Source organism: Strongylocentrotus purpuratus, unplaced genomic scaffold (assembly GCF_000002235.5).
Source record: "Strongylocentrotus purpuratus isolate Spur 01 unplaced genomic scaffold, Spur_5.0 spur5_scaffold_9, whole genome shotgun sequence".
Classification (NCBI taxonomy): Eukaryota; Metazoa; Echinodermata; class Echinoidea; order Camarodonta; family Strongylocentrotidae; genus Strongylocentrotus; species Strongylocentrotus purpuratus.
Genome location: NW_022145615.1, coordinates 15,135,102 through 15,148,422, shown reverse-complemented (window position 1 = coordinate 15,148,422; position 13,321 = coordinate 15,135,102). Strand labels below are relative to the sequence as shown.

General features: G+C 36.7%; 1 protein-coding gene across 4 annotated transcripts in view; it reads right to left on the bottom strand.

Moving 5' to 3' along the window:
• LOC577877 (kinesin-like protein KIF24) overlaps window positions 1-12,913 on the bottom strand; it is a 35,104-nt gene extending 22,191 nt beyond the window's left edge. For all 4 annotated transcript variants that reach the window (XM_030976942.1, XM_030976939.1, XM_030976940.1 and 1 more), the window contains exons 1-3: window positions 12,741-12,913; window positions 1,898-2,108; window positions 32-273 (exon numbers count right to left, since the gene is read on the bottom strand). In XM_030976942.1, coding sequence (XP_030832802.1) covers window positions 32-207 — 176 coding nt within the window. In that variant the 5' untranslated portion in view covers window positions 208-273; window positions 1,898-2,108; window positions 12,741-12,913. The remainder of the gene's footprint in view (window positions 1-31; window positions 274-1,897; window positions 2,109-12,740) is intronic.
• Window positions 12,914-13,321: the final 408 nt, after the last annotated feature.

The window sequence follows — 13,321 nt, the reverse complement described above, 5'->3', positions numbered from 1 at the left end:
TTTATGTCAATTACAAATGAACTGTGCAGACCTAAATAGCTGTTTCTTGTCCTGGGATGACGTCACACCATAGCTGTTGTACTCCTGCATGGACAGGGTTGCTAACGTCTCAAGATCACCAATGCCCCCACCCTGGAAAGATGAAGAATAGTGGTCCAACTGAGCCTCCTTGAGGCACATCTCAAACAAAGATCCCCCACTAGCCATGGCCGCAGGGCTACAGATCCAAGTCAGTCACAGTCATGCCACAACATGCAGTACATTCATGTATATCTACAGAGGCATGGGCAAACAAAGAGGATATATATGGTACATACAGTGTGAGGTAAAAACAAGTTTACACTTAGAAAATTGCTAATTATTATAAAAATCATCTATGGATAGTAAATTATTATACATCTTATGAAAGAGTGTTTTATCCCAAATCATTTGGTACCATTTTTGTGTGGTATGTGTTCACGCTTGGATGAACAGGAGGCATTCTTTGCGAAAGTGCAAAAATCAATTTGCGCCAAAGTTGCTTATGTGATGTTTGAATAAAATTTGAGTATTAATTCAGTTTTTGCAGATCTTTATCCAAATAACATCCCTAACAAAATAAATCATGCCACATAACAAATATCAAATATCAAAGAACATTTGTGCATGTGTGTGTGTGTGTGTGTGTGTGTGACTTTGCTTCTGCAAAAACCATATGCAATGCATTTCGTTTGATACATTCAACTCATTCTCTCACTCCGCTAATCCCAACATAATACATGCTGTAGGCATCACTTTGGCGCAAGTCAATTTTTGCACTCTCGCAAAGAATGTCTCCTGTTCATCAAAAAAAAAAAAAATTAAAACCTAGCAATTATTGACATTTGTTATCTATCCTTTCAAATCACAGACTTATTTTTTCAACAATTTTTTTTCTTCTACAGAACTTTCATGCAACATTGAACATCAACAAACAACAACAACATTTTTTAATATGACATTTTTCATGTTTTCCCCAATTTTCTTAAGTTCTAGCCCAGCGACTTCTGTCTAAGTTTGTTGTAACAGGTCACATGTAGGGTTGGTGCTACAAGTACATCATCTAAATATCATTTTTTTCATTCTCACTGGAATTACATGATATTGAATGCATGTTTGTAATTACAGAACCCTCTGTTCTAGGGAAGGAATTATAGTAAGAAAAAAAAAGGTCTGAATTGATTCAAAGACCAGTCTCTATTTTTCTAAGAGGAAAGGAAGGAAATGGATTTGTGTGGAAGCAGAAAAATACAAAGGAGAGTAGAAACTTTACACAATGACAAGTTTGACAACTACATGTATATGCAGCTGCCATTTCAATGCTTCCTTTACAACCACTTCCACTTGTGTTTCTGATCTGACTAATCAAAGACTTCTATGAAATGAATTTCCATTGAGTGCATTGCCCTTCAAAAATGAATGCATTGTTACAACATTTCCAGATCTATACATTTTTAGTGAAACAGAAAGGTAGTTTGAGAAAATACAGGATTTTCATTGATTTTTTTCTTCAGATGGAGTAAAAGAGGATTCCTTATAATAATGTTTAAATCTCTATGAATTCCAATGCACTCATCAAATTTTAATCAGCATTACCCACCACCCATAAAATATATTGATTAATACTTAATACGTGCTTCTCATAATTTATCTTACCCGCTTATATTATAAACACTGTCAAAAACAGTGATATGTTTTCTCCTAAAATCACACTGATTTAAAATGAATTATTCTATTTTCATTTTGTATTTTCTCTTGCTTTTTATATTCTATCTACTCCAAACAGGTACAGTAAAAGAACATAACACATACATGAATTATTAACTACATGTAGTTTCAGTACTGGCAGACAGTGAATGCAAATAAAATCAATATCTACCTGAGAGGCATCAACAAGTGGTTATGATGAAGCTTACACCAATAAGATAGTCGCTCATTCTATAGCGAGTCGATGACATCCACCAGTAGCCTTGCAATAACCCTCATCCACTTGCAAGTTAACAATGCTTTTTTTTCTTCACCTCCTAGTCGGGCTTGGGTAGTCATCCATTCACATCTTAAGGACTTGTGTGATTATGCTCAAATCTAATCTGGGAAGATTTTAAGGGAAAGAGGAAATATCTTCTTCAATACCTGTTATTGACTTAAAATGACACTGGTTAGAAAAATCTCAGGGATTGACTGCATGTTGTCTTTTCATTTCTGTTTTAAAATTATAGTTTCCCTTCGATCGCATGTAAACACAAACAAACTTTAAAAGACAAATTTTTGTCAAAATATTGTATACAGCATTTTTTAAATAGTAATGCAATTAGACGAAAGGGTTTCATAGTTGCTACAAATTCATTCAAATTCAATTCAAATGAACGTTTATTTTCTTCCATTCAATTTGACAACATATTTGATATCTGTTCAAACAATATTATATGTAGGAACATAAATATAATTTAAAAAGTTGTATTACAAGAAGAATGAAGAAGAAGAAGAAAGAAAAAGAGAAACGTGATTTGAGATCTTGTTATCAAATAGTGATCACAAGGTTGCTTGTTCCTCTAGCTTTCATGATAGAGTATACTACATCATGTACAAAGAAAAGTAAGCAGTGTATCATTTGTGTGAATGGATTTATACAGTGTATCAATCAGATATGACCGACCTTAAATCATTTTCGATTACAGGTCTGATCAAAATCAGTTTGTAGATGAAGACAGAGAGCTGACCATGGACATTACTGCTAGACCAACTCACATCCTAAACTTGAGTTCGATGCAGGCTTTATGATGCAAGTGCATATGGATGAATTGAGTGGTCTACTCTCAATTCGCTTTTATTTAGAGTCTATTCAAATTTGTAAAATCTCTCTACAGAAGTACTAGTATTTGAGGTTCATATTTTGAATATTGTATCGCGACATGGCACTAGTGCATACGAGACAATTTTTGTGTGTGAGGTTGGTAGTTAAATAATAATATCAGTCCCTCAATTTAGATATATATATCTAAGGATTATTCCTTATGCAGTGCTTAAAACTTGTGTGACTGACATAAACTGAAAAAAAGGAAGAATGTTATATGTATTCCAGATTTGAATACATTTTAATGACTGTCTGTACATAATTACCACTACTGTGAACAAAAATGTCAAAAGTTAGCAACACACTCATTAAATCACCCATTATCTTTCCACTCAAACCATAATGTCTCTTGTGATAGCACATAAGTTAAATCCTGATTGTCTCCATAAAGCTTGGCTTAACAAAGTCCTTCTAAGCTGATCAAAACACTTTCTTTCTGTCCATTGATGTCACTGGCATAGTGGCATTAGGAACTTCCATTGACAGCATGAATAGACTTTACAAGCTAGTACAAGCTAGTAAAAGCCATGGTCTGTGGAATAGACAGTTATCCACCCGGAAGAACTATTTACATTGCAAAAAAAAAACAATTCAATTTTTTTTTTTTTTTTTAAACTACGATTTTAAAAATGTCGATGTTTGATAATTCTGTGGGGTTTTTTATTTTTGTGAGTAGTGTGCATGCACTACTTTTCGCTCATCTGTTTGTGTTAACATAGAAACAAGGAGATAAGAGTCCCATGACCAAAAACTGGAATAATTCACTGGTATTTTTAGAGCATTTACACCACAAAAAACGTTGGATTTTCTGCCGGCGTAAAAATATAAAAAGACACTCCAGAGGTGGATTTTTAATTTCTGGCTTTTTATGTTAATTGGGTAGTTTCCTTCCAACTTCTGACAAAACTCTGAATAATGAGAAAAAAAAATATGATGATTTAAAAATTACAAAATTATTGCAGTGTAAATGCTCCTTAGGTTAAAAATTTTCATAGGACATGAAGGAAGCCTAAATTTAGAATTAAGGTGAGTGACGAAGCCATTGTTTTGTGAATGAATGATTTTTTTTTTTACTGGTTCTCAACAACAACAAATTACATATGGAGAATAGGATAAAGACCATTAAAAATCCAAGTCTTCAGTAAATTTTGATCATGGAGCTAAAGTATATAGATCCACAGTTCAACAGAAATTAACTGGACTACATGTATATGAATACAATTTCAGCTGAGCAGCTGTTTTGTAGAAATGTGGATTTCCTGGTCATTGTCGCATCAACTGGAAACCATGGTTGCTTGCCAATATCAACATATCGAGTTGTCAAAAGCAAGGACCCAAGAGTATAATATGAATGAAGAGACTTTTTCAGCACCTACCTAATTGATTGGAAGGAGAATTAATTCTAGATAGTTAATGTTCATGAGCCTCTCTATTAAAAGTTGTGTCCACATACACCTGTAGTAAGATCATAATATACTCAATATTCATGGTTCTCACTTCTCAGTTATAATTAAAATTTGACATTTTGACATGGTTATAAGAGTACATTAAACATTTGGCAGCATGTCTTAGAATGGGGGAATAACATAAGTGAAAGTTTTAGGGTGAAAAAAATCAAAACATTTAGAATTTTAAAAAAAAGGAAATAAATTTTGATTTTTTTTATAAGAATGCAATATACAACCTGTATGTATTCATAATTATTATGGCATTACTAAAGAGGGAGATATCTTTCCATTGAAATGAATATTCATTTTAGACAAACTCCCTGATACTGAATAGGCCTACATGTAGAGTGTCTAACAATATATCCATCTGCTTTGTGCTCTTGTATGTTTTTTCAGGATTCTTTTTTTGTTTGTTTAATTAAATAATAATTTCATCGAGAGTCTATCCAAAAAAAAGATATAGACTAGACCCATCTATATAATTTTAGAAAAAGTTCAATTCTTTAGATACATGTATTTAGGCAGAAGTATGGAACCAAAACAGTTACACAAAATACATCTCAAACTACATAATCAGAGACGTTCATGTATTTTGTATGTCAAATTCAAATTATTACAAACTGTAGGCTTAGAGAAAAAAAAACAAAGGTAAAAACAGAGTTAACATACCTTTCACTTACTTACTTACTTGGTATACTTGGTAGATTAGCCCTCTTTTCCTAAGGAAAGGGCTCTCAATTGACTCTTAAAAGTCGCCACTGTAGGTACAGACACTACTTTTTCTGGTAGGTTGTTCCAAGGTTGGACCACTCTGTTAGTATAAAAGTGGCCAGCCAGTTGAGTTCTGGAACGTCTTTGGAACACTTTTCTAGAATGCGTTGTGTAATAGCCATTAAGGTATTTGTACAAATTGATAAGGTCTGTTCTTGCTCTTCTCTCCTTCAATGTCTCAATAGGAATTTCCTTGTTACCAAGACGTAGGCATTTGGTCTGAACCTTCTCTAACTTCTCAATATTCTTCTTTGTAAGTGGGCTCCAAGCAGATGATGCATATTCCAGCGCTGGACTAATTATGGATTGATACAAAATGGTGATTTTCCTTTCATCCAGTGCAGTGAAACAGCGTCGGAACATTGCAATCTTACAGCGAGCCTTTTTAACTAGTTCATCAACATGTTCGTTAGGGGTGAGGGTATTGCTAATTATAACTCCCAAGTCCTTTTGGTTTGTCACTTCCTGCAGATGAACACCATTGATAGAATAATTGTAGTTAATAGCTGCTCGGATGCGCAGGACAACACATTTTTCAGCATTGAATTCAAGTAGCCATAGTTTAGACCATGCAGCGAGTGCATTTAAGTCTCTCTGTAGTATGTCACAATCATCTTTCAATGTTATTTGGCGGTATACCGCGGGAGTGTCGTGGTCGAGTGGTTTAAGGCGCTTGACTGTAGATGCGAAGGTCGAGGGTTCGAATCCCGACACGGCACTAATATCCTTTGGCAAGATATTTACCTGCACTTGCTACTCTCCACCCAGGTGTTAAATGGGTACCCGGTAGGATGCGAACGTTCATGTGGTTGAACGAGCAAGTGTGCGCCTGTAAAATGGCGACTGGCTGGAATGCTCCCCAGGGAGTGGAAAATGTGCACACATTGTGTGCGGGTAAGCCTGAATCCGATGACCAGGGTAATAATATATCTGTAAAGCGCTTAGGTACATCGTTGGATCGGTGTATTGAGCGCTATATAAAAAACCGGATTATTATTATTATTATTATTATACCTTGGTATCAGCAAACATCTTAGCAGTAGTGAGAACCATATCGGGAATGTCATTTACGAGGATTAGAAAGAGGAGCGGTCCGAGAATAGACCCTTGCGGCACGCCGCTTGTCACCGACCTCCATCTGCAGGTGCCGTTCCTTAGCACTACTCTTTGTCTGCGTCCAGTTAGGAACCCCTCAATCCAATTGAGAATGTGTCCACGGATACCATTGTGCTTGAGCTTGTATAACAGTCGACGATGGGGGACGGTATCGAATGCCTTTCGAAAATCGAGGTATATGACATCCATTCCTTTCGCTTCACTGTATGCTTTCGTCCAGTCATAAAGACATTCTAAGAGTTGTGTCACACATGAACACTTCTTCTGGAAGCCGTGTTGGTGACATGAAATCATATCATTGTCCACTGCATGTTCCATCAGTTTGTCATAGATAATTATCTCAAGAAGCTTTACCACTTGACTGGTAAGGGAGACTGGTCTATAGTTGTTTGGAGACAACCTGGATCCCTTCTTGAAGAGTGGAGTGATATTTGCGTCCTTCCATTCTTGGGGTATCTGTCCGGTTTGGACAGATTGATCAAATAAAATACAAAGAGGTACATCCAAATCAGGAACATTCCTTAACCCGTTCAGCTCGGCATTATTCAGCCTGATAGCCACCTCACAAACGAGATTAAAAATGGAACACGCCGTACCGTGAGACCGCTCAGCGCGCGCCACAATGCGTGTGCGTTCAAGCGGCCATAGGCTTCGACTAACGGGAACCTAGCGCATGCGCAGATCATTTGCCAATCTGGCTTTGTCATGTCGAGAACACGTTGCACGGCTGTTCTCTGCTGTGCTCCAAGCCTCTCAGTTCTTTCAGCTCTTTCGTAGGGTTTTCTTCTTCGTTATCTTTTCTTCTTCTTCTTCGCCTCATTCTTATTTTGTTCTTCTTCTTTCTCTTTTTATTTAGATACTCAATTTTATGAGAAAAATACACAATTCATAAGAAATTAAAGATTTGAATGTAAATCTCTGTTGCATCATATTCATATGAAATAATTTACCAGCCTAAATTGACGGTTATAATATTATTTGGTCGGACATTATACTATAGCGAAAAGATATAGACATTATAAAATGAAACTAAAGAAGAATCCAGAATGGGGGAGGGTTGGGTGAAAGGAGAGACAAAATAGAATAATAATAAATAAATACAGTACAGACTATACCAATGTGCCATTTGGAGAGCAAAATAATTAGTTTGTTTTATTTACTAATGTAAAGCGCTTTGAACATGTTTATGCCATATAAATATCAATATGTATGAATATATTGCCAAATTTTGACAATTGTAGTTTGTAAGTATATGTATTGACAAGGAACATACAAATAAAATCGACACAGAAATGTCTGCAAGTATTTGGGACCTATATAGAATGTGCGAAAAGAGCTTTGTCTTTGTCTTTGGCCCATGCATGTTCCCACAGCTGAGTTACGTAAGAGGAACAATGAACGTTGCTGAAGGTACGGGTCGTTGTCATGGCTATAAACTCTAAAGAGCGGAAGTAAGGTAAGGGTATAATTCAATAATTGGATGACAGATCTGAGATTATATTATCCAAAAAAAAAGAGAAGAATATGAAATTTACAAATAGTACCAAAAAATAGAAGAAAAAAATAAATAAAGTGAAAGGCGTAAATATTCTAAAAAAAGAATGAAACGCCGATAATACCAAACAACAACAACAACAACAACAATGAACTGACTTTGTATTCATGTATAACCCTGGTTTATGTTGTTTTTGGGGAGGGAAGGGTCTTGTTGTTATTGCAGTTGTCGTTGCTGTTTTTTTAATTTTTAAATGGGATCACGTTCCGACATTCTCATAAATAAAAATCATATAACGTAAAGCCAGACTTTACCTATCTGAAACACTCATTCAAAGACAACAATCATGCACGATAAAGGAATGGACAAGAATATGTGATAAAGATGTCACAGACAAATAGATAATTATAGAAATGATTGTTTCTCTCTCTTTTTCTCTCTGCTTATGTGTCTCTCTCTCTCCCTCTATCTCTCACCCGGTCGCTTTGTCTGTCTATCTGCCAATTTTGTTCCACCGTTTGCTTGTATGCCGGCACCATTCCTTTTTTGAGATAAATTATTATAAAATAATGATGATGTACACACTTTATTATACCTTATATTTATTATAGGGAGTGAAGTGAAAAACGAGCGGCTGATAATGTCTAAATGCGAAGAATATTACTGTACAATAATTATATTTCCAAAGTAAAACTTTTGAATGAAAATCTCTGTTGCAACAAATTGATATAAACACTGTTTATTATGCTATATTGACAATACTATTATACGTCGGACATTATACTTCAGCGAAAAGATATCTATATGATAACAAAAAGGACAGACTAAAGGCGACAAAAATCGGAGCTGGGGTGGGGGGGGGAGGATGATCGGAGAGACAAATATCATATAAATAAATACAGTACGGACTACATCCAACTTTCTATCTCTCTCGCCCCCTTCCCTCTCCCCTCTCTCTCTCTCTCTCTCTCTCTCTCTCTGTCTTTCTGTCTATCTGGCAATGTCGTTTTCCATCTTCATCTTTTTTTATAATGTTTTCTATTCCTCCATTTGCTTGTACGCCGGCAGCATCTCTTCCTTGAGATTAATTATTATAACGTAATTATCCCTGATGATGTACTTATTATATCTTATATTTATTATAGGAAACGAAATAGAGAACGAGCGGCTGATAATGTCGAAATGAGAAAAACATTACTGAACAACAATTATACCAAGTAAAACTTTTGATTGTAAATCCCTGTTGCATCAAACTGATTGACACAAAAATTGTTTATTATGCTATATTGACGGTACTATTATACGTCAGATATTATACTTTAGCCCAAAGATATAAATAAAACAAAACAAAAAAATGGAAAGAAAAAATGTGAGCTTGAGGGGGGGGGGGGGGGGGGGGAGTCGGTGAGAAAAATATCATAGTAATAAATACAGTACAGACTACGTCCAACTTTCTATCTCCCCTCGCCCCCCCCCCCCCCCCCCTCTCTCTCTCTCTCCCTGTCCGTCTGTCTCTCTGTCTATGTCGTTTTCCATCTTCATCTTCATAATGTTGTCTATTCCGCCATTTGCATGTATGCCGACATCATCCCTTCCTTGAGATTAATTATTATAACATATCCTTGATGTTATACGTCGGACATTATACTTTAGCAAAAAGATATAATCAAACAAAAAGGAGACAAAATAAAGAAGAAAAAAAATTAGAGTTGGGGGGGGGGGGTGACCGGAGAGACAAATATCATTAAATATCATTGTACGCATATTTTATTTGTTTTGTATGTAATGGAAAGAGCTAAATGAATGACAGAGATTAGAACAAAATCATAATTCATCACAATCATCTCTCTCTCTCTCTCTTTCTATCTATTTATCTATCTTTCTCTGTCTGTCTCTGTCTGTCTGTCTCTATCCTCCCCCTTCCCTCTCTGAATACGTCAGGAATTTCGTGAAATTGGAATTGTGCTTCAGTGTATTTTATTTCCGTATCGCGTTGTTGTGTTTGTTTTTTGTTTTTTGAAAGGGTGCGGCTAATAAGGAGTTAATCGCCGTAGTATTGGTAGTCTTTTATTTATTCGAAAATAAATGATATTGAAAATATAGTAATTCATTATATTACGGAACAATAAAGAAAGAAGTGCAAACAACGTGATAATTCACTTTATTTGTCTTCGTCTCCATCTGTGTCCTTGTTCAACCTATCGTGTCAATAATAGATAATCCTCGTTTCATGATCAGTTCTGTACTGAGATGGCATGTACATGCATACATGATAATGATGATGATGATGATGATGATGATGATGCTTACAATATTGTAATAAAATAGTAATAATAATAATAACAATTATTTTCTTCATCTTGCACTCGCTTTTCTTCATTGCCAGAAAACTGGTTTTATGTTGCCTTGCATTTTTTTTCAACAATGGTAGCATCTTTGCCCGGGAAAAGTCTCATATTCGTGGCTTTACCGCCGGAGTTGCTCAAGACAAGAGTAATATTCCGTGGGGAGAGAGAGGAAGAGCAAGGGGTCGTTTTTCACTGAGAACATAACATTTGAACATTTCATATGCCCGCTCAAGCCAAGACCGGCTTTAGGTTGATCAAGATATTTTACTTCAACCTGCTCTAAAATTGTTACATGCCCTCGTAAAGGTGTATAAGTTAGAGTGGTTGTTTGTATTGTAATGTAAATTGACCTATTTACGCCTACATCCTCTTCTTTCAAAACGGCAATCTTCCAGAGTAGTTACTTCTTTACATTCTTTTGTTCCCCCTTAGCGTGGGGCAGCTGAGGGAGCCTGGATAAGCCTTTCATAAAAGAGGAGGTCCATACATGAATGATTCGCTAAATTGGTCAAGTTGATAAAATGAAAAGCGTATTGTCATGTAAATACAATGACGTAAAAGATAGCTGTGGAGTCAAAACTTTTGAGACAACAGGCTTTATAGATAACTTATGGAAATATCATCGAATGTCGTTGTTTCATATTCTTCATTTTCTACGTCCGACGAATACTCTTCTTCGCTTGATAAGTCCATTTTAGCATTTTCTGAGTCCGAGTCAAGGATCGCTTCTCGAGCATCTTCAACGCTAAAAATAGGCTTTCTCCGATGACGAGACATTTTGAGAAACTATCTTACATAGATAAAGAGCAGTTATAAGCAAAGAATTGAGAACTAATTTGTGCAACCAACTATCATGAAAATCAAAAAGCTGAACTAAATAGTGAAACTCCGACACTTTATAGCACGATAAGTAAATAATAGCCGACAACCTTGAAACGAAACAATGGGATGGACTATATCGAGACTAGCTAATCTCCCCAATAATAGGTCGGCCCGGTACCCTGTATACGTACGCATGAGTAAACTGAACTGAGAGCGCTAGGTCGAACGAGACTGTAATATACTATAAGCTTTTCAATAATCAGCCCGTTACCATGAATAGGCGTCATGACCATATAAGGCCAAGGCTCATGCATTGAACGGTGTTTCCGCGCGTGCCGAGTACAAAGGTATCCAGAGCGAGTGTGGAATTCGCTGCTTGTAAAATCATTATGTCCGGCTTACACAGTCCTAGGCATAGTAGACCCAGCTAGCTAGCAGCAGCGAATCCGAAAATCTATGAAAATAACGTAAACTGACTTGCATGGGCATACGAATATCCTGAAAGAGGACTCGTGCATTCTCATGCTAAACTTGTAATAAAACAAAAATTACGCATCTACAGTCGGTAAAAAATGAGATGCATGTAGCCAAAGGTTCAAGGTTTGTATACAGGTAGTTTATATTGTATTTAGAATGTGAATAGATGTACTTTTCTGCAATAAAAGAAGTCCTTGCTCGGACCCGAGAAATCTCGGTTCCCGTTTGTGAGTACGTACCTCGGGACCCGAGAAATCTCGGTTCCCGAGTTGAACGGGTTAACACATTTACATGTATCCCACCACAGGCCTTGTTGATGTGAAGCTTGGAAAGCTTTTCTCTAACTCTGGAAGGGGAAATCTCAATGTCATATACAATGTTGTCGTGTGATATCTCGGGAAGAGGTACATGTAGATTGAGATTAAGTTCAAGTTTGTGGTTACAAAAAATTGAAGGTGAATTGTACTACAAATGTACTCTCTTATATACATGTATATTTGTACAACATTTTTGTTATTACCCCTTACAACCTCACAACACAAAAAAGCATTTACAATAAATGACATAACATAATGCCGCCCTCCTAAATACATGTAGGAGAACCTCTGTAATAACCTCACAGAACAACAAAAAGAAAAACATTTAAAAAAACAAGGCATTAAAACGATAGATTCAGAATTGATTTTTTAGCACTCAAATAAAAATATTCAATGTATTGAAAAGGAAATGCATGGAAATCAATGTGCACAAGCTACAGGTTCGTAATGATTTTATCACAGTTTTCTTTCATAATCACATTACGGCTGCAAGATTTTTAACACAGAGTTATATTTTGACCAGAAAATCCTGAAAAAAAAACTTAATTAAACGCATTATACTGTCAAGCTGGTAAGTGAAACCAATGTATTTTAGCCTATAAATTTTAGAGTATAAATTAAATGCATCGGATATCAGGCCTTAAATTTCGATATTTTTAGGGCAAGGCCACTTTTCTGTAGGGCACATTCCTATATTACAGCACAAATAGGAAGAATTGGAAAGGGCACAAAAAATCTCCAAGGCCAATGAGAGGGGCATTGAGCCTTTTGAGGCCAATCAAAGGGGCATCCAAGGCCATGGCCTTGGTGGCCTTGGATTAATTTAAGCCCTGGGATATGCATCCGCTAAAATGAAATTAAAATTTACTGGCACAATCGTGCCAGTTAACTTTACACAGCAGATCGTATGGCCCGCTTTTGTCTCTAGACTAAAGAGAGGAGCCGACCCTACCGAAATAAGAGGACCGGTCGGTGCGCCGCCGGCCGGAGCGGCTGGAGCGGCTGGCACCGATGGATTCACAAATGGTAGATCGAGCCGAGTGTGAGGAAAATACATAAATAAAAGCAGCTTACCAAGTATAAAGAGACTGTAGAAAAAGTGGGTGTCCTCTGGAGTCCTAGATCAGATGCCTCTTTTCGTGCCAGAATTGATTGCAGAAATTGTGCTACAAGTACAACTTGTGAGATAATATGACTGTGCATCCACTTCTTTCATTGAAAATCTTCCGCTAATTTTCGATATTTGAAAAACGACACAAGAGGGCAGCATCATAATAAATTAGGACATTTACAAAGCTGCTACATAAATTCCTCCAATTTTATTTTCAAAAGTCTTGAATGTCATAGCAGCAAAGTTAGAAATTTGGGTTGGGAGGTAAAAAGAGGGGGCGGGGGGGGGGGGGAGTCGGCGTGACCCTTTCCACACAATATTAAACACTTCTAGATCTATAGACCTCTAGGTTAATCGGGCTTGGTTCTATATAAGGGTAGCCTCCCCCCCCCCCCCCCTCCCCCCACACACACTCCGGGGTCGGAGGAACCGCATTCGTGTTCCCAAAATCTCCATTAAAGGCTAGCCCGTATAATACAACAAAATCAGGCCCGTATTGACTTTGCACACCTGAGATAGGGGGATGCTTTCAAAGGGAGGGAAC